The sequence below is a fragment of the Polypterus senegalus genome, chromosome 3, assembly GCF_016835505.1.
Source record: "Polypterus senegalus isolate Bchr_013 chromosome 3, ASM1683550v1, whole genome shotgun sequence".
Lineage (NCBI taxonomy): Eukaryota > Metazoa > Chordata > Cladistia > Polypteriformes > Polypteridae > Polypterus > Polypterus senegalus.
The window spans coordinates 172,279,490-172,302,187 of NC_053156.1; the positions used below are offsets into that span (position 1 = coordinate 172,279,490).

A 22,698-nucleotide genomic window follows, 5' to 3' on the forward strand; every position below is an offset into this window, starting at 1 on the left:
TCCCAGTCCACAATATATATATATATATATATATATATATATATATATATATATATATATATATATATGCCAGCAACACTCATGACAATGACAAAACAATTACATTGTCAATCATGTTACGTTATTATTAAAATGTTTCCTTTTCTTTTTACTTCTCCGCTGCTGCTGGTATTTTGATGTGTATATATATTATATATATATATATATATATATATAACTTTTCTTTTCATAACTTCTTTAACACACTACTTCTCTGCTGCGCGTGGGTTTTGCTAGTATATATATATATATATATATATATATATATATATATATATATATATTGTGGCACGCAGTTGAGGGTGGTACCCAGCCGGGACGCGCAGGAGGACCGAAGGAAGGCATTGAAGATCAGCCCTGTAGGGGCCCTTGGTCACCACCAGGGGGTGCCCCAATGCCTACAGAGCCCTGGACCTCAGCAGTTCTGCCGCACCCGGAAGTGCTGGGGGGGAGAGGACCGGGCACACCCAGAGTGCTTCCGGGTGTGTATATAAGGGGCCGCCTCCCTCCATTCATAGGCTGGAGTCAGGTGGAAGAGGACAGAGCCCGGAGGAGAGGAGTGGAGACGGACCTGTGAAGAGAGGAAAGGCATTGTGAGAAGGCCTGGACTGTATTTTTTGAACAGATCAAGCAAGTTATTGTGAATATTCGTAAGGTTCATTCACAGCACCGTAGCATTCAGCAAATTCATATTGGTAATTTGTGGTAGAAAATAATGAGTGATGTTTTTTTTTGTACTGTTAAATATTTTGAGAGCAACTAGTTTAAGTGGTAAAGTGCACAATTAAGTATGGTTTAACTACTATTGAGAACTTTTTCAGAGAAACATTTTTTTTTTTATGGATCAAATAGATTTGATATAAGCTTTTTATAATTTTGTAATTGGACTTGTTTGATTTTCTTTAGTATATGTGAATGGCTTTGTTTCCACTGCAATAGATTTGCATCCTGTCTGGATATGGCCCCTGTCTTTTGCCCTGTATACCACTGAGAGCGACTGGTCCCCTCTATAGTCCCAAAATCAGATTAAGTGGGTTTAGTGAATGAATGCTATGTGCTTTCTTTCAAGTTTGAGCACTTACCTTTATACTTTTCACTGTGTATTAGTGTGCCACATAAGAGGCAAATATTTCTTGATTGTAGATTTTTTTGTGTTCAGTAATCAAAGAAGCTATGTTGTGCATATATGCTGGACTTAACCTGTCTGACTTTTCTTTTTGTAATGTGACATGAAGCATGAAAACAAAGAGGACTGATTTAGGAACATTTAGAATGCCCAGTGGGGGCTTGGCGGCCTTTTGGCCTTGGAAACCCGCCTGCCTAACTGTAGTTTTTTGTTTTTGTTTGTTTTCTATTCCTTCTGGCCATTTGACCTTACCTTGTTTTATTGTTACTTATTCTTTAATATTATTGCCTTATCTTATTTGTTTTACTTTCTTGTAAATTTTTATGTTTCATCTTGTAAAGCACTTTGAGCTATATTGTTGTATGAAAATGTGCTATATAAATTTTACGTTTTTGTTGTTTGTTTAGGTCAACCAATCCTTTCCTGTAAGGCACATCTTATTTTCTTGTATTTGAATCAAGTGTTAAATGCCTCTTTTTCACAATTTAAATTTTACTTAAATCAAGTGGCATGGTGGGTAAGTGGTTAGTGCTGTTGCCTTGTAGATCCAGCATCATGGACCTACTAATTGTTGAGGAAGAAACAAACTTTACTATTTGGTTGGCATGAGAGTCGTATACAGTACCTATATTAACTTGTTAACAAGGAGGATAATGTCTGCAGATCCAGTGTTGTGTGTATTGATATTACATGTAAATTCAATTTTTTAGCTATTACCAGTCACAAACTGTTTACTTACTAATGTCCATAGTAACACAGATAAGTTCATATTAAGTAATACAATAAACACTTCCTGGAATGCTTACTTGTTCCTAGAAGACAGAAAGCAATTAATCAGGAGTCATAAATATAAAAAATATTATTAAAAGAAATGTCTGGATGGTACACATTTTTCTTTCCAAGAACATCTTATCTCATTCCTTTTCTTTCCCCGGTATAATAAATATAAACACTTCTCATTTCTAAAGGTCAAACTGAAATTATGAATAACAGTGAAACAAAGGGTTCAAGCTGGAGGAGATACAGCGCATTGCACTATTATCTAGTAACTATTAACAAAACAATCTGTGTTTTCAGTCTACTTCCATATTGCCTCTGCGAAGTTTGTGTGTTCTTCGTACATCTGCTTGAGTTTACCTAGAATGTTTCCAAAGTGTTCAGTTTAGATTAGTTGCTGTTTCCACATTGACTGTGTTTGGATGTGTACTTAAGGTCATCCTGCAATGGACAAGCAACCTGTTCAAGTCTGGCTCCTGCTTTGAATATAATGCTACCGGGGGTAAACTCTAGCAACTCATAACCTAGAATTGCACTAAAGTGTACTATGTTATAGGATGACTCCGAATGAACTGAACACTTTCAACAATGTAGTATCATATGAACTTGCAGTCTAAGCAATTTTGTAAAGTAACTCTCAAGCTTTCTCTTAATCTTATAAATGCTCAATATCCTCCCCTTATGTCACATGGCACACATCAATCCTCTATTCTAATGTATCCCAGACTTTTTGTATCATTCCAATATATATAGTTGACATGGCAGACACAATGCATTTTTTCGTTTCCTCAGGCACTAAAATGTGGAAAAAAAGTAGCGAGAAACTCTGATGTGTCTTGCAGTTAACTGTATGATTTATGATTACACTCTTTGTTTTCCAGTACAGTAATCCCTCCTCAATCGCGGGGGTTGTGTTCCAGAACCCCCAGGATAGGTGAAAATCCACGAAGTAGAAACCATATGTTTGTATGGTTATTTTTATATATTTTAAGCCCTTAGAAACTCTCCCACACTGTTTATAAATATTCTGCGCACAGTTATACAGTAAACCCTCGTTTATCGCGGTTAATCCGCTCCAGACAGATAAATGAATTTCCACGAAGTAGGATTCTTTATTTATAAATCTAATATTTTCGCAGTTAGAGCATTGAAAACCAGTTTTACGACCTTCTAAATACGTTTTTTAATATTATTAGAGCCCTGTAGACATGAAATAACACTCTTTAGTCAAAAGTTTAAACTGTGCTCCCTGACAAGACAGAGATGACAGTTCTTTCTCACAATTAAAAGAATGCAAACATATCTTCCTCTTCAAGGTGCTTGTCAGGAGCGGAGAATGTCAGAGAGAGAGTAAAGTAAACAATCAAAAATCAATAGGGCTGTTGTGCTTTTAAGTATGCAAGCACTGTGATAAAGTGGAGGTGGTCTATCAGCATTTTTTACAGGCGTGTCCGTATCTTCTAAGCAAACAGCCACTGTGCAAACAGCTTCTCTGCTCACACCCCCTCCGTCAGGAGCAGAGAATGTCCGAGAGAGAGAGAGAGACACAGAGAAAAGCAAACAATGAAAAATCAATACGGGCTGTTACAGCTTTGAAGTGTGCAAAGCACCACGCGGGAAGCATATCGTATATCATTGATGAGTTTTAGTTAATATGTAATACATGCTCTGATTGGGTAGCCTCTCAGCCATCTGCCAATAGCGTCCCTTGTATGAAATCAACTGGGCAAACAAACTGAGGAAGCATGTACCATAAATTAAAAGACCCATTGTCCGCAGAAATCCGCGAACCAGCGAAAAATCCGTGATATATATTTAGATATGCTACATTTAAAATCCGCGATGGAGTGAAGCCGCGAAAGTTGAAGCACGATATAGCGAGGGATCACTGTATATGATTAACTAGCAAAATACCCGCGCTTCGCAGCGGAGAAGTAGTGTGTTAAAGAAGCAATGAAAAAGAAAACGAAACATTTTGAAAATAACGTAACATGATTGTCAATGTTATTGTTTTGTCACTGTTGTGAGTGATGAGTGTTGTTGTCATATATATATATATATATAAATATAAATATAAATATATATATATATTTACACACACACACATACATATACATACACACATACATACATACACACACATATATACACACAAATACATATATATATATATACATACACACACATATATACACACAAATACATATATATATATACATACACACACACATATATAAACATATATATACATATACATACATATCTACATATATACACACACAGCTATTTCGTATCAGTGCAATACACTGTTTGTTAAAACGGATGACACCCGCTCTTACGCGCAAGTCTGCGTGGATATTATGAACTATCGTATTTGTTCAAGTTCTATTTAAATTTTAAATAGAAGGAATTTTTATTTAGTCGACAGAAATATCTTTGGTAGGAATGGTAAAACAGACAGGAATATTATTCCTGAATAAATCAACTCAAACCTTAAACAACTTATAATATTTTGCTCTCCATAAAAATATATCCTGTCTAAATTATACAAGTTAGAAATAAAGTAAACATTAAAAGAACAAACATTCAAATTTCTTTACTCTTATGTAATTTTATATTTTATAAAAAATAAACTTAGATTTTAAATATCCCAAAAGATTTTGCTCTCCATAAAAATATATCCTGTCAAAATTATACAAATTCAAATATGAACATGCTGCATAACAAAACCTAGAAATATAAATAAAATGTGTTCCTTTCAGCAATAACAAATCAAATCATTCAGTTGTCTTTGCTCATATGTCATTTTAGAGCTGGACGCCTGGCATCTTTTTGGCAACAGGTTCGTTTCTGTTTGGTGTGAGGTTCTGTGTTGTGGAGATTCTCAGGATGGATTGCAGGTGCTCATCAGTGAGGCGACTCCTGTGTGCTGTTTTGTTAGTCTTTATCACTGAGAAGAGCTTCTCACACAGATATGTGCTACCAAACATGCACAAGGTTCGAGCCGCATGTAGACGGACTTTTTGTTCTTCAAAGTCACCAAAGCGCCGTGCAAACTCAGTGCGCTCAGTTTATCAGCAAAGTGCGATTTGGGAACACCGTAGTGACGACTTGGTTTAACATTACTTGGTAATAGGGAAAGTGGGGCAAGTGGTTGTGTCTCCCATAAAAGCAGCTCAATTGAAATCACTTTGTGATTGTGCACGGGTAAAACGTCCGCTGAAGTGTCAGATTCTTATTTAATTCTTCTGCTTTCTGTATCTTCTGCATTGCATTCAGGTCTTTCAGGTTACCCTGATGTTTTGTTTTATAGTGCCGTCTTAGATTAAATTCTGTAATTACAGCCACATTAGCTCCACAAATGAGACACACGGGTTCAGTAAACATATACTCAGCCTCCCATCGGTTTTAAAGGCTCTATTTTCAGAATCAACTTTTCTCTTCAGCATCGTGTGAGCTAGCTTCGCAATAACTTGCAGCATCTTAAGGTAGACTTGATTAACGCGTAACTGTTCGGCAAGGCAGCTGAAGCGCTGCATTATGGGATCTGTAGTTTATTGTGTTACCAGCGCTTCATATACCCGGCTTTAATAACAATAATACAGTATATAAAATGATCTCGGGGCGGATATAATTACACGCGGGCGGATGTGGCCCGTGCCCTTGAGTTTGACACATATGGACTAAATAGAACTTGAAAAGATATATTTTTTCAAATGTGATCGCAATTCAGATAGAGTTGACGCAAGACTACAGCCTGCATGCCTCAATAAGTCATCCTCCCTTGCCCTTACTTTTTACCGCTCATCTAATGAATACACTGAGTATGGCTTTACCAAAACAATCACTGATGGCTAATAAAGTATCCATTATTCGAGTATGTAGATCGGGTTATATATATATACATATATATATACCCGCGTATCGCAGCGAGAAGTAGTGTGTTAAAAAGCTAGAAAAGAAAAGGGAACATTTTAAAAATAACGTAACATGACTGTCAATATACAGTATTTGTTTTGTGAGTGTTACTGAGTGTTGCTGTCATCAAGGATTTGATTATCATTATTTCTTTCAATCAGGTTCGTATTTGTAGGATGTGTTGTGTTCAAGTTACATTCCGTGTTTGTCAATCGCTGTAAAGATGACAGGTTTCATTCATCGATTCGCTTCTTACTGCATCAATAAACAGCTCGTCTTCTTCTTTATCTGAGACCTGACACACTGCATGCACGGGTTTTTTTTACACTGTCTTCCTTTAGCGGGACATTGACTTTTTCCAACGTGTGCTTTGTTTCCGCAGTAGTTGGATTTATGAATATGCTTGTATGTATCAGACGCTTCATATTTTTGCTGCCTTTTCAATTGTGTAATTCGTTTTGTTCAGCTCTTTGGAACTGTTGCCTTTTATCTGTGCACTGCGCCAGTTCACGTGAGCCACTCGGTGTACATGCATCGAAGGTTCCCAGCTGTGCTGGTGCCATCTCGTGCTATGTCCATGGCTGTATTTAATGTTACCTTAGTCCTGGCACTTAAAACTTTCTCTTGCAGTTTCGCTGAGTTTGTGTCAAACACCACCCTGACCATCTCATCTTCCTCTCCATAAGCACAGTCCTTCACCCGTGAATATTTACCGTGGCAGTTTGCTATTGGATTGCCGCTGACGGGCGGCCTTATATGGGCAGGCACTAAATTACAAACGCCAGCGCAGCCTGTCTATGAACTTAATTTAAAGTGTAGGTTTACATCGTGCTTTGTTTCAAGTAGCAGAACTCATGAATATGGTTGTATATGTCACTCGCTCGCTTCTTATTGTTTCGCTGCCTTCTCAATTATATAATGCATGTTTTCTTCAGCGCTTTTTGAGGTCTTCCTGGTTTTCTATGTACTGCGTGATTACGTGGGAGGCGTGATGATGTCACACGAAACTCCGCCCCACGGCGTTGAAGCTCATCTCCATTACAGTAAATGGAGAAAAACTGCTTCCAGTTATGACCATTACGCGTAGAATTTCGATATAAAACCTGCCCAACTTTTGTAAGGAAGCTGTAAGGAATGAACCTGCCAAATTTCAGCCTTCCACCCACACGGGAAGTTGGAGAATTAGTGATGAGTCAGTGAGTGAGTGAGTGAGGGCTTTGCCTTTTATTATTATAGATTATATTATTCTTAATCATAATCAAAATTAAAGATAGGAATTATTTTTATGAAAATTTGGCTGCTATCATTATCCAAGGAGACTTACAAGTTCAACATGTATAATCTCTCTATTTTTAAAAAAAAATCCTGGAAAGGAAAAGAAGGGCGACGAGACGTGATCTTCTCGAAAGTTCTCAGAAGACATTTAAAAGACCTGCAAGACAAAAAAGACTGGCCACGGAGCGTCTCGTGGGGACCGTAAACATGAGACTTGGTGCCAAGAGATTGTCTCAGGGCCATCTAGTGAGGATGTGGATCATGAGATTCTTGCAAGACATGCCTTCTTATCAAAAAAGAGAATGGACAGCCAGTAAAACACTCAGTCATGTAAAGGCATGTAGCACACACAGATCCTGTGCTCTCAGCAAAGAAGAAAAAGCAGCGCAGAGAAAAGAGACCCAAAAGCGTTGGAGAGAAAAAAAGTCAGATAAGAGATTATGAAAGCAGTGGAATTCGAAAGGCTCAAACAAATGATGGCGCGATACACATGCAGAGAAAGGTAAAGAGCACATCAAGGAAGACTGATAGCAGGGTACTGATTGATGTGGTAAGAGGGAGGCGAGACCCATGGGAGGAGGAGTTGGAGAGTGTGTTATAAAGTTGTGTTTGGGGTTACGAAGTCGGCGATTGTTCAAGTAGAACTTTTGTGACACTTTATTACGTCAGTCGCTACAGCATCAAAAAAACGATAGTAAAGATCGCATTAACGCAAACAAAAGGTAATTAATCATCAGAACCAGGTGTAACAAAAAATAGCAGGACAAATCGAGGTCAGAAATAAAAGGTGAAGTGTGGAAAACAAAGTCTTTTTTCACCTTCGTATCAATCAATGCACAAAACGTGGATTTACACAATAATGGACCATACACTATGAGAATCTGTGGTCTCGGACCACTGCAATGATCCAAAAGCTTTTAAAATTATATATTCTCACTTAGAGGATCTGTGCAGAAATTCTTCAAAACCTGGCAGGATCTAATAAATAACATTTTAGAATAAGCTTTTAAAGCACTGAGGAAGCAGATTCTCTCCCTATTCCTTTGTCTTTTTCTTCTCCATTCATCTATATTCACTTATTAATTCATCTAGTTATTTATTTTTACTAGATTTAAGTTTTATTCTGCTGCTCTCTTTCTCAGGGGTGGGGGTTGATTTGTTTTCCATCCTATTCTTGTAAAATTGATCTATTTGTATGGATTGTTGTGTGATTTCAATAAAATCAATAAAATTAAAAAAAAAAAAAAATTGTATATCCAATTAACCAAACAAAGGGGTTGGTGAGCAAAGCAAGCAGGGGGCAGAGCCCCCTAGTACAATATAGATATTTTTTTATAGTTAGAGCACAGATAAGCTGAGTGACTTGCTCAAGCAGACAGGGAGACTGTGACGATGCGGGTTCTGCTCCATGCTCCCATCCGCTGTTCGGGAGCCCTTGAACCCTACACCGTCGATAGATATAACCAAGGTGAGCTAGACAGTGAGACAACAACAATTGAGCAAAGGGATGGTTCAAAAGGTGCAAAGTGCTTTTATTAAAATAGTCAAACAAAAACAATGTTCAAATAAAGTGCAGTGCTTTCAAAAAGAGTCATTAAATAAATAATCCAATAAAAGAAAACGTGGAGGTTAAAAACACTACAAAAAAAAACAATCCTTTTAAAACAAGGTTAAAACGTTCATCCGGAAGCAGTCTTTAAAACAATGCCAAGCCCAGTGCTTCTTTTCAACTAGCGTCTCACCTGCTTCTCCCAGTTGGGCTTTTCAACAGGCGAAACGCTCTCTCTGCAGCTGCCCTTTCCTCCTACTTCCATCCACACGGGTCTGGAGACCTCCCGATCCCTGGCTTCGGTCTGGCTCTCATCCCAGGCCCGAGACTTGGTTCACACCCAACGGCCAGGACGCACACATTGGGGAATCCACCAACAAGCCTTCCGACTCCCGCTGCCGTTCCGGCCTTCCGCGGCCAGTCGCCCTTCACTGACCACTCCCGCTACTTGATCGCTCAGCGGGAGCGTCTTCTTCTAAGACTCCTGAGTGACGGCCTAACACCCAGGCTTTCATGCAGCTGCCCGCGAGTGCTCGTTCACTCGCTCGTCCACTCGCTTGCCCACACGCGCCGTGTGTGTGTGTCTCTCTCTCTCTCTCCTGCACCGACTTGCTCCTTCCTCACTGCTTCCTGCTGCAACCTCTGTTTCCTTCTCTCTCTCTCTCTTTCCGTTTTGTTTCTGTCCAATCTCCTTCCTAAACGACTAGCACTTCTTTATATTGAAAGGGGACATAGCAGCTACAACACATTAGCCACAGGAACAATCACGGATGTGGGCAGTCCTTCACCTGTGCACTTGGTGAGAAACGCCCACACCACAGATCGCCCCGTGGCTTGCTACGGCCACTACTCCCCCTGACTAAGCCACGTGTGCAGTGATTATTTATTTAATTTAAAACTACTGGCCCTTGCTGAGAGGGAGAGGGCTGTGTACCCGCTATACCACATGGGCACACATGAGTATAGAACCAGCAACCTTTAGCTTAGGTGCTAAACAACACTGCCTGACATATGTCAGGAACAGGTTTGACATTAGTTTAATTTTGTTTAATTTTTGAATGTTGTTTATTGTTCTTGGTTTTTATTTATTGTTGAAATGTTTTTATTAGGTGATAGTACATCAGCATTTTGTGTGTACGGTTTATTTCTGTTGGCCTCTCTATTTTATGGTCTGGTCTTTAAGACACTGCATGGTTGCTTGGCACATGATAGATGTGCCATGTGATGTGACAACATGGTAGCCATGAGATCTAAGATGGCTGCTTACAATTGAACAGCATCTGAACATTAAGACTAAGTCCTTGTTTTGACTAATGATATTAAAGAAATATAAATTCTTAGGAATGTTTTTGTCTTTGAACCTCATTTTTTTTTTTTTTTTTTTTACTACTTTGCATTTTAGTTGTGATATTTTTTACTAGTTTGCATTTTACTACTTGTCAATTGGACTTCTATTTCTGTGCATTTTCGACATAACTGAACAGTATATACTACAATTTATGTATGGCTAAGAAACTTTGAGGGCTTCTCATTGGCTGTCAGTTTAGCACTACATCATGACAGCTCCAGTGGTCCTGGGTTCAAATCATAGCATAATCCTTGCCTGTAAACTGTGTGTTTGCTCTCTTTGTACCAACCCCACAAGTCAAAGATATGCAGGTTAGGGCTGATTGAACACTCTGAATTGGCCTGGTGTGAGTGAGTATATCCTGAGGTAGGCTATTCTCCTGTCCAGGATTGTTTCTATCAGTTTATTTATATGAGTTTATATGAGTTTCAGACATCAACATATTTGACCAAAATGTGTGAATAATCAAGCTGATTACTTGGCAAAAAAAGTTGTGTTTTTTTTTTTTTTGTTTTTTTTCCCTTTAGGGACATCTCTCTATTTACCAATTTACCATATTACAATTTTTTGTATTCTTAAAGCTCTGGATTTAATGATTATATGTCTCCAAATAATCTTTAATCTCTCTAGAAGCATCATGAATATGTTAAAGCTGCTAAAATGCCACAGATTAAAGTTTGTTAAAAGCTCCTTGCTGTTTTAGTTCATTTTCATGTCCCCCATAACATTGTTGGCATAAGTTGCTAAACACGTGTAGATCTTTAAGATGTCAAATCAGTAGTTATGAGGATGACTGCCTACTTTGTCTGCCCTTGGCTGTGTGACTCTAACATCTGATTGGCTCCTTAGTAACTTCAAGGGCACCAGGGCTGACTGGATTGATATCTAGCCTGGTGGTGTAGCAGCTCAAGTGGGCCATTCTGACACATGATGTGATCGCAGGGCTTGTCCCATAAGCAACCCCGTGATAAAGTTTAAGTAGCCTCAGGTCAGCTGGAAAAAGAAAATGACAATAGATCTAGAAGTCAAGTTTGGAATAAGGCTCAGTGATAGGGAGGAATAGACCGTGTGTGTGTGAGAGCAATATGGTGGGAGTGAGAATACTTGAAAGTATGTGAGAGTTGTACCAGTGACCCCAATACATGATGTAAAGTCTGTTAAGGAAGGTCCATCATGTTGTTTATCTTATTAATTTATTTGCTTATTTTGTCTTCATCCAAAACACAGAGGATGCAGATTTAGAAGTTTTAGAGGCAGAAGGAGAATGTTTTTGTTTTTTAAGGACAGAGTGCAATAGTTATTGTGGAGTTAGTGGTATGCTGTTCATCTTTAGCTATACTGCACCATACACAAATACAAATGTAGTTCCGTTTGCAAGCAATTGCCATGAGGATGTTGTACTAATCTTATGATGCATACGTTAGTCTCACATGCCTGTGGCCCTCTCCTAAAAACTTGGCTCATGTTGACAGAGAAATTTTCCAAAGCATAGCACAAAGGTACTTTAAGGCTAGCTGATATAAGGATTGTACTGGATTTACTCTTGGTTGAATCCATGTTCTACTGAATGGAATGTGACATGGAAACAAGGCATTTGAATTATCTGTCACCCACAGGGAAACTGGATTCTCAATTTATTTGTTATTGTGAAAAGGTGGTCTCTCTGTACCTACATCATATGTACATCTTCTGCTCTTTTTTATTGCCTGCAGATTTGAGCCTAATCCTGTGTAGATTTATACTTTGGGTATTGAAATAAATAAAAAATTAAGAAGGATACAATACACTAGTGATCTGAGTTCTAGCCATCAGCAACTTGATTTTTTTTTCAAAATTCTATAGCTTCCAGTAATGCCTTTTTAAATATAATCTTTTTCGCAGTTTTAGGTTAAAAGGAATGTATTTGAGATGCAAGCCAGGTTAAGTTTAGGCTCATCAATACCAAAAAAAATCTCTTCTTTTTTTTTTTTTTTTTGCAAAAACCTTTTAAGTGTTTCTTCTTCCATTATTATGGTCTCTTCATCCTTTTTCTGAATTGTTCTGAGTGATGTAACAGAGGATAATTCTTCAGCATTCTACAGATTTGCTCTTTGAGTTTACATGGTCTACCACTTCATGGCTAAGCAGTTGTTGCTCCTAGACCTTTTTACTTCACAATAATAACATTTACAGTTGACTGGGGCAGATCTAGCATAGCAGACATTTCCTGTACTGACAAAGTTGGCATCCTATGACGGTGTCACATTTAAAGTCACTGATCTCTTTCCTAATAGAGATTACATGGCTGTGTGCTTGATTTTATGCATCTATTAACAATGGGAGGAGTGTCCAAATAGAAGAGTATATGTGGCAGGAAAGACAGGCTAATTAGCTCACACAAATGCAGGGAGAAGTTGTCAAATACACACAGACAGAATTTAACACTCTGAATATTCACACTACCAGTCAAAAGGTTTAGAACACCTAAGTTTTTCTTCAAATTTAATCAGTTGAAATGCAATGAGTGACCTCAAATGGTTAAAGGTAAGCAGTAAACTACCAGAGGTTTAAATTTAAAGTATAGGTTAGCAAAAACAGAGGAAAACGAAATGTTAGAATATTACAAATGGGCCTTCTTCATGGAACAACTAATAGGTTACAACCTACAGATTTTCTGCAGCAGTTCAAGTGAATTACGCCTTGCAAGTTGAAGCAAACAATTTGCTCCAGTGTCCTAACTTCCATTGATTGTTTAAAATCCTGTCTGTCTTAATGCAGAGTTGGGACAGACTGTGTTACTATACTCTCTGAAGTACTACTTGGACAATATTCCAGTGATATTAGTAAATTTCAGTATCTTAGATGCAGAAGTGATAACCACTGTGCCATCATCCTGCATATTATTTTTTTTTTTTTACTGGAAGTATTTATATTAATGGGATAAGCAGCAATTTATTTGAAACTAATAACGTAACAGCTTCAGAAAATGCACACAACAAATTTTCAGTGTATGCTACTATGTTTCTTATTGCAATGTATCAAGTTATCCTTCCAAAATCATCAATCATGGTTTGTAAATGGCTGCCAATAATGAAGACACTTTGCTTTTATGTTGCTGTTAATGTTGTACAGTTTATAAAGCTTTTATTGATTGTGTTTGCTAGAATAGTTTGTAAAATTAAGTGTCAGTAATGTGACCATACAGCATCTACCACATATAGAAATTTACTGTCTATCTGGAAAACAGATTGCTGTGGTTTTTGTCTGGCCATTATGTTCTTTGCACTTGAACATTTCAAGTGATTATTCATATTTTGAAGTGACTTAGAAAATCGTACACATCATCACACAACAGCAATGAATTTGTCTCCTTTTTCAGTTCAAACAAAAAGTGCGATAATGACATTTTCTAAATTAATGCCACATTTTGAATGAAAAGTCTAACTTTTTATGCATATTTCAGTTTGGTGGTAACAAAATATAAAACAGGTATAAATTACACTTCATTTGTGTTCTAGTACTTTTATCTCACAGGATATTTTATTCTAAATGTAAAATTGGTTAATTTTAGAGTGATCTTTCTAATATGCAGTTTTTAAAGTGTGTTTTGTTTTTTTTTTCCTTAGGTTCTACACCTTGGGCACCACCAGTTGCTACAGTCAGCCAAGCCAGCCTTTTAGCTCACACTTATGGAATGGCGCAGCCTTCAGTCTATACCCCAGCTGTGAATGTCCAAGCGCCTGTTATTGCAGTATCACCTATCCAAACTCCTGTGCCACCACAACACCCATTGATGGCCGCACATTATCAGCTTCCACAACAGCCTTCACAGCCTCTCACTAACATGGTCATGAATATGCCAAGTCAGCCTCTTTACACAAACAGTCAGCCACCAATCACTATGTCCCCATTGACTGGGGTCAGTCAGGTGACCCACCCTGTGCACCCTGTGGTAGGGAACGGTCACATGACTCACCCTATATTTCAGCCTCCGCATTTGCCTTCTGCTGCTTTGCCCAGTAGTGCACCATTGACCAATGGGCAGACTACTGCTCAGCCTCCTGCCACTCCACCAGCCAATCAGGAAAGTACAAATGGGCTGCAGATGTTACGGACTGTTGGCATGGGAAAGTACGAATTTACAGATCCCTGGCATCCGAAAGGTAAGTGAACAGAGGAGTTTTCTCTTAAAATCCCACAAAGTACACTAAGTTTCTCAGGTGTCAAATCAGAGACTACTTTTGTAAATTTAAAAATGGGCTGGTTCTGAAGATTAAATGTTTTTATTGTTTGTTTTTTTTCTTTCATTGACCACTAATAGTGATATAATATGTACAACTTCCCAAGTAAAGTATTGAAGTTCATAGTTTAACATTCAGATGCTATACCTTTCCTCGTGTGTGCTTAAATACCATTTATGTGTGTGTGTATGCATATATTGTGTGTGTGTGTGTATATGTATATATATATATATATATATATACACACACACACACACAAAAATATTCATAACACCTTAATAATTATACGGCACAAATAAATATCAGCTTATCATTTAGAAAACATTGCTGACAAACACAGTTTAGTTTTTGTGTTTGTAGTCATAATGTGTTTGCTTCTTAAACCTGAATCAAATTTACCAACAAAGCTATTATTGTGCCTTTAAAATAAATAGAAAATCTGTCTTGTTTTTTTTCCTGAAGTTTGTCTTTTCATTTGTTAACATTTTGACATTTACAAAGGGAGCTTGGTTTCCACTTTAAATGTCTTAGACAACAATGGTGACAAGGTTTCTGTTTTGTAGAAAGCAGTGCAAATAATTTAAATAATAAGTTTAAAAAGTATTGCACATTAAATTAGAATTAAACAGTATTATATCTATTTGGAGTATAAGGGTCAAAAAATCTGTTAAACTGTTTATGGTATGTAATGCTGTCTGCTAAATTTTGACATGTTTAAGAGATAAAAGTCCAAGATTGACAAAAAGTAAGCAATCATAGCAGGATGGCCAAATGTGTTTCCTGTCTCTAGCATATTCTAATGAAGATACACTTCAGTACAGGTCAGGAGAAGATTGAATGTGTATTATTTCATCTACGTCACTGGATACTACACAGTTAAAAGGAAAAAAAATATTTACCTACCCAATATTTATGTCTAAAGGAATCCACATTATTTTTCTGTATTTCATTTCTTAAAGACTTGCAGCATATTACCATAACAATCTTCCAACAAAAGGCTTGTTTTTTATTTGGCTCTAAATATTTCAGAGTATTTTTAACTTTTTACACTTTCATAATTTGAAAAAAACTTTTAGCACCCTTGACAAAAAATAATGTCTGCAAGCAACTCATTCTTAAGGACAGTAAAGGCTGTTAAATTAATACTTTTTTCATTGATGAGTTTATGCACTAGGTTGAATGATTTTACACAGAAGAAAAATATGGTGTCACTAAAAAAATCAACTCATATCAGGGTTGTTTTTTTCATATCATATCTTTCCTGCATATCTTATCATATCACTGCGTAATATGAAATGATTTAAGTGTGCTCAGACATGTCAAAGCAGGGCAACACTGTAAAGTAAGCTGTTATGCATAGGCACTGTAACAACACATTGAGAAAGGCTAATGCTGATATTGGTCATGTCTGTGTTCTACAGGAATATAATTTACTCTGTGGTAAATTATTTTGCTTTATGTAATATACTTTTTCTTATGTTTGGAAAGGCAATCAATAGACATCATAGCTATGTCCATATTTTGTACATAATATTCCATTGTCACCATACAATTTCAAGAAACAGAATTGAGAAGAGGCAAATTAAGCGCATCTGTCTCTTTTATTTATTTACTTATTTTTTTAGTAAATAATCGTGTCTGGCTTCTGCAAAAGTGTCATTAAAGTTGGCTAACTAAACCTTAAGTTGAAAGTCTTTAAACAGTGATATAGTGCTGCTTGAAAGTATGAGCAGTTACAGATTCCCTTAGTTTTTCAGCAAAGTTATTATTTAATCAGAACCACTGTGTCTTACCTGGCATAACAGGTGGTTTAAAGGAACTCATGCTTGTTGCAGAAACATTAAATTAAAGAGGAATTAGTGTAGGTGCAAAACTAAGTGAATCCCAGATTGCATTGGTTGCACTATATATAGGATGGTCCTGATGTAATTATGCAATTTTCATTACGCTATAACTTTTTAAGTTTATTACATAGAAAATCACCCGAAAAATCCCAGACCATCGAGAAGTGTGCAAACTGATGACATGAAGAATCGTCTTTGCGCCAAACTGGAATCATCCCCACATAAATCAAAGTCATCCAGATGATCTGGATCTGTATAATTAGATCTGGACCACCCTGTACAGTTTCCATGCAAACATTTGGATAGCCCTGAGAAAATTACAAAATGTGTTGACATATAAAGTAAAAAATAGTAAATATGACTTTGACTGCAAACAAACTAAAGTGATGGTATTAGTGTAGGGCTGCAAAGGTTAAAGTTTATTTCCATGCTGAAAAGGAAAGAAGGTTAAAGAGGCAACATTTTGGCTGCATACCCCTCATCAGGTGTACAAGTATAAAGGAAAAAGCAGGTAATACATAGAAGAAGAAGAAGAAATCAATACCAGGGCAAAGGAAAGGTGAGATTAGGTTGTGAAAAAGCTGCCGTTAGAGGAGATGAAGTGAGAGATTAAAAGTTAGTTGGTCATTAAGACCTGGAGATATATATGATCCTAGGCTGAGAATGAAGTTAGCTGCTTCTGTTTCTCTTTAAAAAGTGTCTTTAAAGCCCTTTGAAAGAACTGAAACAGAGAAACGTGTGGCTATAATAAATGGCTGTTAAGTGCTACACAATAGGCTTTGTAAGGTCTTTGATCTTAATGGCTCAAATGTGCTCCCAGAAACAGTCAGCTAGCCATCTTCCTGTCCAAACTATGTAATTGGCTGGACAATTCTTTCAAGAAATGCAGTTAAGATTTTTATACAGGCAAGAGACCCGTCATTTAAGATTGAATTTGTCATAGGGACCAGATATAAGGGTACTGTTATTGAGTTATTTGCAAGTGAAGCGTCTGCTTCTATTAAAATAACTGCATTTTTATGAAAATATTAATGTACAATTACCATTTACCTGAAGAACTTAAACAAATAAAAATAAATGAGTAAATATGTCAGTGCAAAAGTTTGGATGCCCTGTGATTCTTTTAATTCTTGTTTTGGAAATGTTTCCCCATTCTTCTTGCAGATCACTCCCAGCTGTGAGATATTCTTCGGCTGTCTTGTGTGTATAGCACATTTAATACCCACAGATTGCCAATTATGTCAAATATGGGAACATAGAGGGCCATTGTAAAACATTTACCTTGTGTAGATTTGGAAGTCCATTTTGCCTTGTTGTTTTATTGTAGACACCAGTCTTTTTTCAGCTTCAGTTTCCTGACTGACTGTCTGATATTCTCCTTGAGGAGAAAACATTCTTTCCTGTACCTGCACAGTGTTTCCATCCCTGCAATTAACATGCAAGGTGTTCTATTCTTAAAATGTTTGTTTCTATTGTTTGTGGTTGTGGTCAAAGAGTCTGATTTTAAATAAAAAATTAAAATTTTTTGAAATGAGACTGAAATAAAGGTTTCCTTTTGATGGCTCTTCTATGAAGGTCATATCTGTTTAAGTAATACTGCACGCCTGAACAGAGAACCACAACTTCTTTCTAAGATAAACCTGCCTGCAGGTCCTTTAAAGTCATATGGGGGTTTTGCTTTGCACAGAATACAAACTTTCTATCTTTTTTATTTTGTTACCCATATCTTTACCTCCATGGTTTCCCTTATCCGTCATTTCCTAATGACATCAGAGAAAATTGAATGCTGGAAATGATTTGATCTTTTTATAGCATCTCCCTGCTTTGCAGACATCGGTTTGTTTAATTTTCAGGTCCTCATTCAGTTGCTTAGAAGAACCCATAATTGTCTAGTGTTGCACTATATTTGAATGTATCGCACAGTATAAATAAAAAAAATTCTTACACTATGGAATTGTTATCAGCTGACAATTCCTAATGGCAGTTCTTGACTGACTCTTCACCTGATGAGGTAAGCCAGATTAGACTAAAAACTAATGATGTTCCGATCGCTCAGCCAGATCTAAATCAGCAGATTTTCACTACAGAGGACTCAATCAGTGTAATGATAAACTCGCTGATTAATGAAAATCATTTATGTTTTCAGCTTCTGCTTTTCTAAGTGTTACTGTAATTTAGTTACAGCCTGCTTTACGCAAGGTATTGTAGTTAAGCTATGATGTATCCTTTTTTTAACTGCAAATATTCTGTAAATAGAGAGCAGTAAGGAAAAACTTTACCAGAGAGAGCAAGAGAAAAGAACCGAAATATTAGTCTTTACATTAAAGAAAGTGGAGCAATAAACTGAGAAAGGAGTCAGAAGAGTCATTCTCTGAAATTAGACAAACAGTAAGAATAGCTATTTTAATGAACTTAGACCTTTTTTGTTCTTAAAATAAAACAGACACTACTTGTCTGAATTTAGATGGTGAGCGGGCTTGTGTTAAGTACAGAGGCTCATATTTTCAATTAGAAAAAGAAAACATAAAGAAGAATTGGAAGTACATGTATATTTACATTTATTTAAGCACTATTTCACTGCCAATATCAATTAATTGAATTACTGTGTGAGAAAAAAATATATATATTTAAAAATACTGTTTTAGTTTAATTATAAATCATATCAATTATAAAAATTCAGTTTTCAATGTTCAAGTTATTAGAAATTGATTTTGTTTTTGTTTTCAATGTTCAAGTTAAGCTGCTACACCACTTTTAAGTGGAATTGAGAGTTCAGTTGTCCATTTTTAGTACACTAGTTTAATATAATACTGCACTAAATTGAATTGTGATGTTTATTTGTTGTGACTGTGAATGCTAAAGTTAAACTATTACACCACTTTGCAATGGAATTGTAGATATATTACTCATTTTAATTGTTTTAGTTTTACTACTACAATGCTTCACTCAGTGGAATTGATTGGAGCTATTTACAGAGAAATCTTTTGGTGTGTTTACTTGGTTATTTTGTTAAACTTAAAACCAATGCTGCACTAAGTAGAATTGTGACAAGAGACACATAAAAATATGTTTTACTTTGTTTACGTTATTTTATTAAAAAAAACCATTAAGGAACAACATGGATGCAGGCATGTTTTTCTTAATTGCAGAGGCATTCAATTGTCATGCTTATATACTTAACTGATTTTAATAAGTTTAATGTACATGACATGTGCGCTGTGCAACTTATTATCTGGGAAAATATAAGGTCAGGTGCTTGTTATCAGCAGATACTCAAAAATAAATTACTTGGTTCAGGGTTGGAACAAAAGTGTCATCATCGCATTCCTATTAAAAACCTAATGTGTTCTGAGAACTTACAACTAAAAGGATGCCCAAATTTTTGCAAATGCCAATTTACTGTTTTATTTTATTATGTTTTTAAATTCATCAAATAAATTGTTAGTGTACATTAACATTCAGAAAAATTCCTGTTGATTTTAATTTGTTTGTTGCCAGAGTTCTGTCAAATGTCAACAAAATCTGTAGTAAGTATGTACTGTACATTCAGGTGCGTAAATCATTGGGAACCAAAATGGGCAATCAATTGAGGTACCGTAAGAATAAAGAGTGAATGGCTCTCTGATAAACAGAGATAAAAAAGCTGTCCGAGTAGATATTACCAACACTGGTGAATGCAATCTCAACATGCCAAGAGAAAAGAAGATCTCACAGGACATCAGGAAGAGAGATCTTACAGTTACAGTGATCCCCTGCCTATCACTGAAGTTGCGTTCCAGACCCATCAGCGATAGGTGAAAATCTGCAGTATAGAAAGACCATATAAATAAACATTTTTTTTATAGTTTAAGCCTTAAAATACCCCTCACACACACTTTAAACACATGTAAACTTATAAAACACATATATTTGTAAACACATATATGTGGATGTCGGGCTATTATAAAAAAATCTTGGCAGGGAGACGAGGCTTGATCTTCTCAGAAGACAATTTGACATCCCACAAGAGACATTTTAACGTCACGCAAGACAAGGCAGTGAGATAGGACAGCTGCTGTTCAGGCTTTTAAATGATTAACGTGCAGAGCGACAAGCAGAACAGGCATGTTGGCAGAAGCAGCACAAAGCCAGTAGCTGATCCGTCCACTTCTGCTTAGCGTGCGTTCAGCTACACCCCCCGACCCCCCCTTCACAACGCGAGCAGGAGAGACGCAAAGTAGCAGCAGCGCAGTGCGCCTCCAGGAGGGGTTGAGCGAAGCAATCGAGACCGGATCATCTCGGAGAGGGACTTTGATGACACGCATGACTAAACATTACAACCATAGGAAGCAAAACCCGTGAGATGGTGACTTTTGCACATCACACCCTACTTACAAACAATTTAAGATAGATAGATAGATAGATAGATAGATACTTTATTAATCCCAAGCGGAAATTCACAAAAAAAAATAGTAAAATAGTAAAAATGTGTAAAAAGTGTCCAGGGAGCAATTCCACATAAAAGAAAGTGGTAGAAGTGATCAGTGAAATAGAGAAAAATAGAGATAAAAAGGTAAAAAGATAAAGTCGTATACGGAGCTGCTGGAAAGGCTGCCACTCGGATGTGGCGCCGGAAATCAAATATCTGTCAGGCAAATAATTTAAAAAAGGAGGACACAACACCACCAAGAATCTCACAAAAAATAATAATTTAGGTAAAAGACAACCCAAAAGACAAATAAAGTATTGAAGTACTCTTTTACTGCATCTCAGGAAACTGCATGCTTCAGCAGTAAGAGGAATAATGAATCAAAATGGCATTCAAATGAGAGTTGCCAGGATAAAAGCCTCTGCTGTCAAAAAAGAACTAAACTCTTTGTATTTTGTTTGCCTCAAAGCACCTGGAAAAAATTGACAGTTTCGGGAAGTTCATTCTATAAAGAGATTAGTCCATAACTAACCTTTTTGATAGAAATATAAAAAAATATTATGATTGGATAAAGCCCGTGCTACTTACCCCTAAAATAATCCTTATTCTAGCAGTGAAGCATGATGGTGGAAGTCTCAAGTTCTGTTGCTTCTTTTCCTCCTCTCAACCAGGACGATTCAACGTCATTAAATAAGCCATGAATTCTGAGGTATGCTGGGGGATTCTTGAAAGGAATGGAATGTCATACCATCGATCAAGAAGCTAAAGTTTGTCCAAAAATGGGTATTCCAGCATTTTAGTGACCCAAAGCATTCAAGCAAATCTAAATCTTCTTGAAGTGGAACCAAGTTACTGACGTTACTTTTTTTTTTCTGCAATACAGTGATATTTGATTCCTGGGATACTTTAAATTCCTATGGATGATCAATCGCTGTGACAGAGTGAAAGTGGATAGAAGAGCGGAGTGTAGGGAGTTCCACAGTGAAATGTTGAGTGCCAGGATACCTCAGCATTCAATCAAAGAGTGCTGGAGGAAGGCAGGTCCCCATGAAGATTCACTAAAAGGAACTGGTAGTTTATGTTGAAACTGGAAAAGTGGTTTAGAAAACATAACAATCTTCCCATGCTTTATAGGCTAGGGAACAAGAACTGAAGCAGAAAATAGTGGTTCCAGGAATAACCCCAACTGGCAGTCTATCCGGGATTGGTTCCTGCATTGTACACATGTGTACAGTACTGCTGTGATAGGCACCAGCCATCCTCAGCCATGCAGTAACAGCTTTTGGTTCCAGTGCGAGATAAAATCAGGCCTGTTCTGTCTTCTGAAGCATGAGAACTCTTCAGGAAAATTGACATGTTCCTAAAAAAAGGTGCATATGCTGCATGTGTATAATAAAAAAAAAGTACCGTATTTGATTACAATTTGAATATCATGTTGTAGGTATCCAAGTATAATAATTCAAAATTATCCATCCTTACTTTGTAATTGATATTTTTGACAGGGCATGAAAATTTAAGTCTAATATTCCACTCATGTTAATCCATCTTAATATTCTATTTATTCCATATAAAATCATTATTACATCTGCGTAGAGTTTGTCTTATTTTTAGAAACTTTTAAATTGTCACTGTCTTGGTTACCAAAGACCATGTTTTATATTCCTCGTCACTCAATTTTTAGTGCAAAGTAGGGTTAATGCACTTGCTTGGTTTATATTTTTTATTTTGTTGCCCCTTTTTCTCTAGTATACTAATTAAAGGGCTTTTACAAATGTAAACTGACATTTTAAAGCCCAATAATAAAATCTTGACAGTAATTCTGGTAAAAAGTTGACTTATTCCCTAAAAAAGTGTGCATGTGCTACATTTGTATATAAAGAAAGTATTGTATTTGACTACTCTTTGAATATCATGTGTGGCCATCTAACTGTAATAATTTAAAATCATTATCTTCCCCTATGATTTTGGGGGAGAGAATGGTTATGATCTTGTCATTGACCAATGTGATGCAGTATTACTATGCTCTTTTTGTTTTGTACTGGATATGTGTTTAAAACTGCCCTAACTCTGTTGCAGACCTCTGAGTACACTTTTTTTTTTTTTTTAAAAAACATGAGTTTTATTATGTACACACATGTATGTTTGGGGTACAAGCAAGATTGAAAGGTCTTGATTACTTTTTTTAACCTGAAGG

The 22,698-nt window shown here is 36.6% G+C and overlaps 1 protein-coding gene across 4 annotated transcripts in view; it reads left to right on the forward strand.

Annotated features, from left to right (window-relative positions):
• LOC120525687 (kelch-like protein 29) overlaps window positions 1–22,698 on the forward strand; it is an 810,846-nt gene that overhangs the window by 547,863 nt on the left and 240,285 nt on the right. For all 4 annotated transcript variants that reach the window (XM_039748201.1, XM_039748199.1, XM_039748200.1 and 1 more), the window contains one exon: window positions 13,638–14,174. In XM_039748201.1, the coding sequence (XP_039604135.1) occupies window positions 13,638–14,174 (537 nt within the window). The remainder of the gene's footprint in view (window positions 1–13,637; window positions 14,175–22,698) is intronic.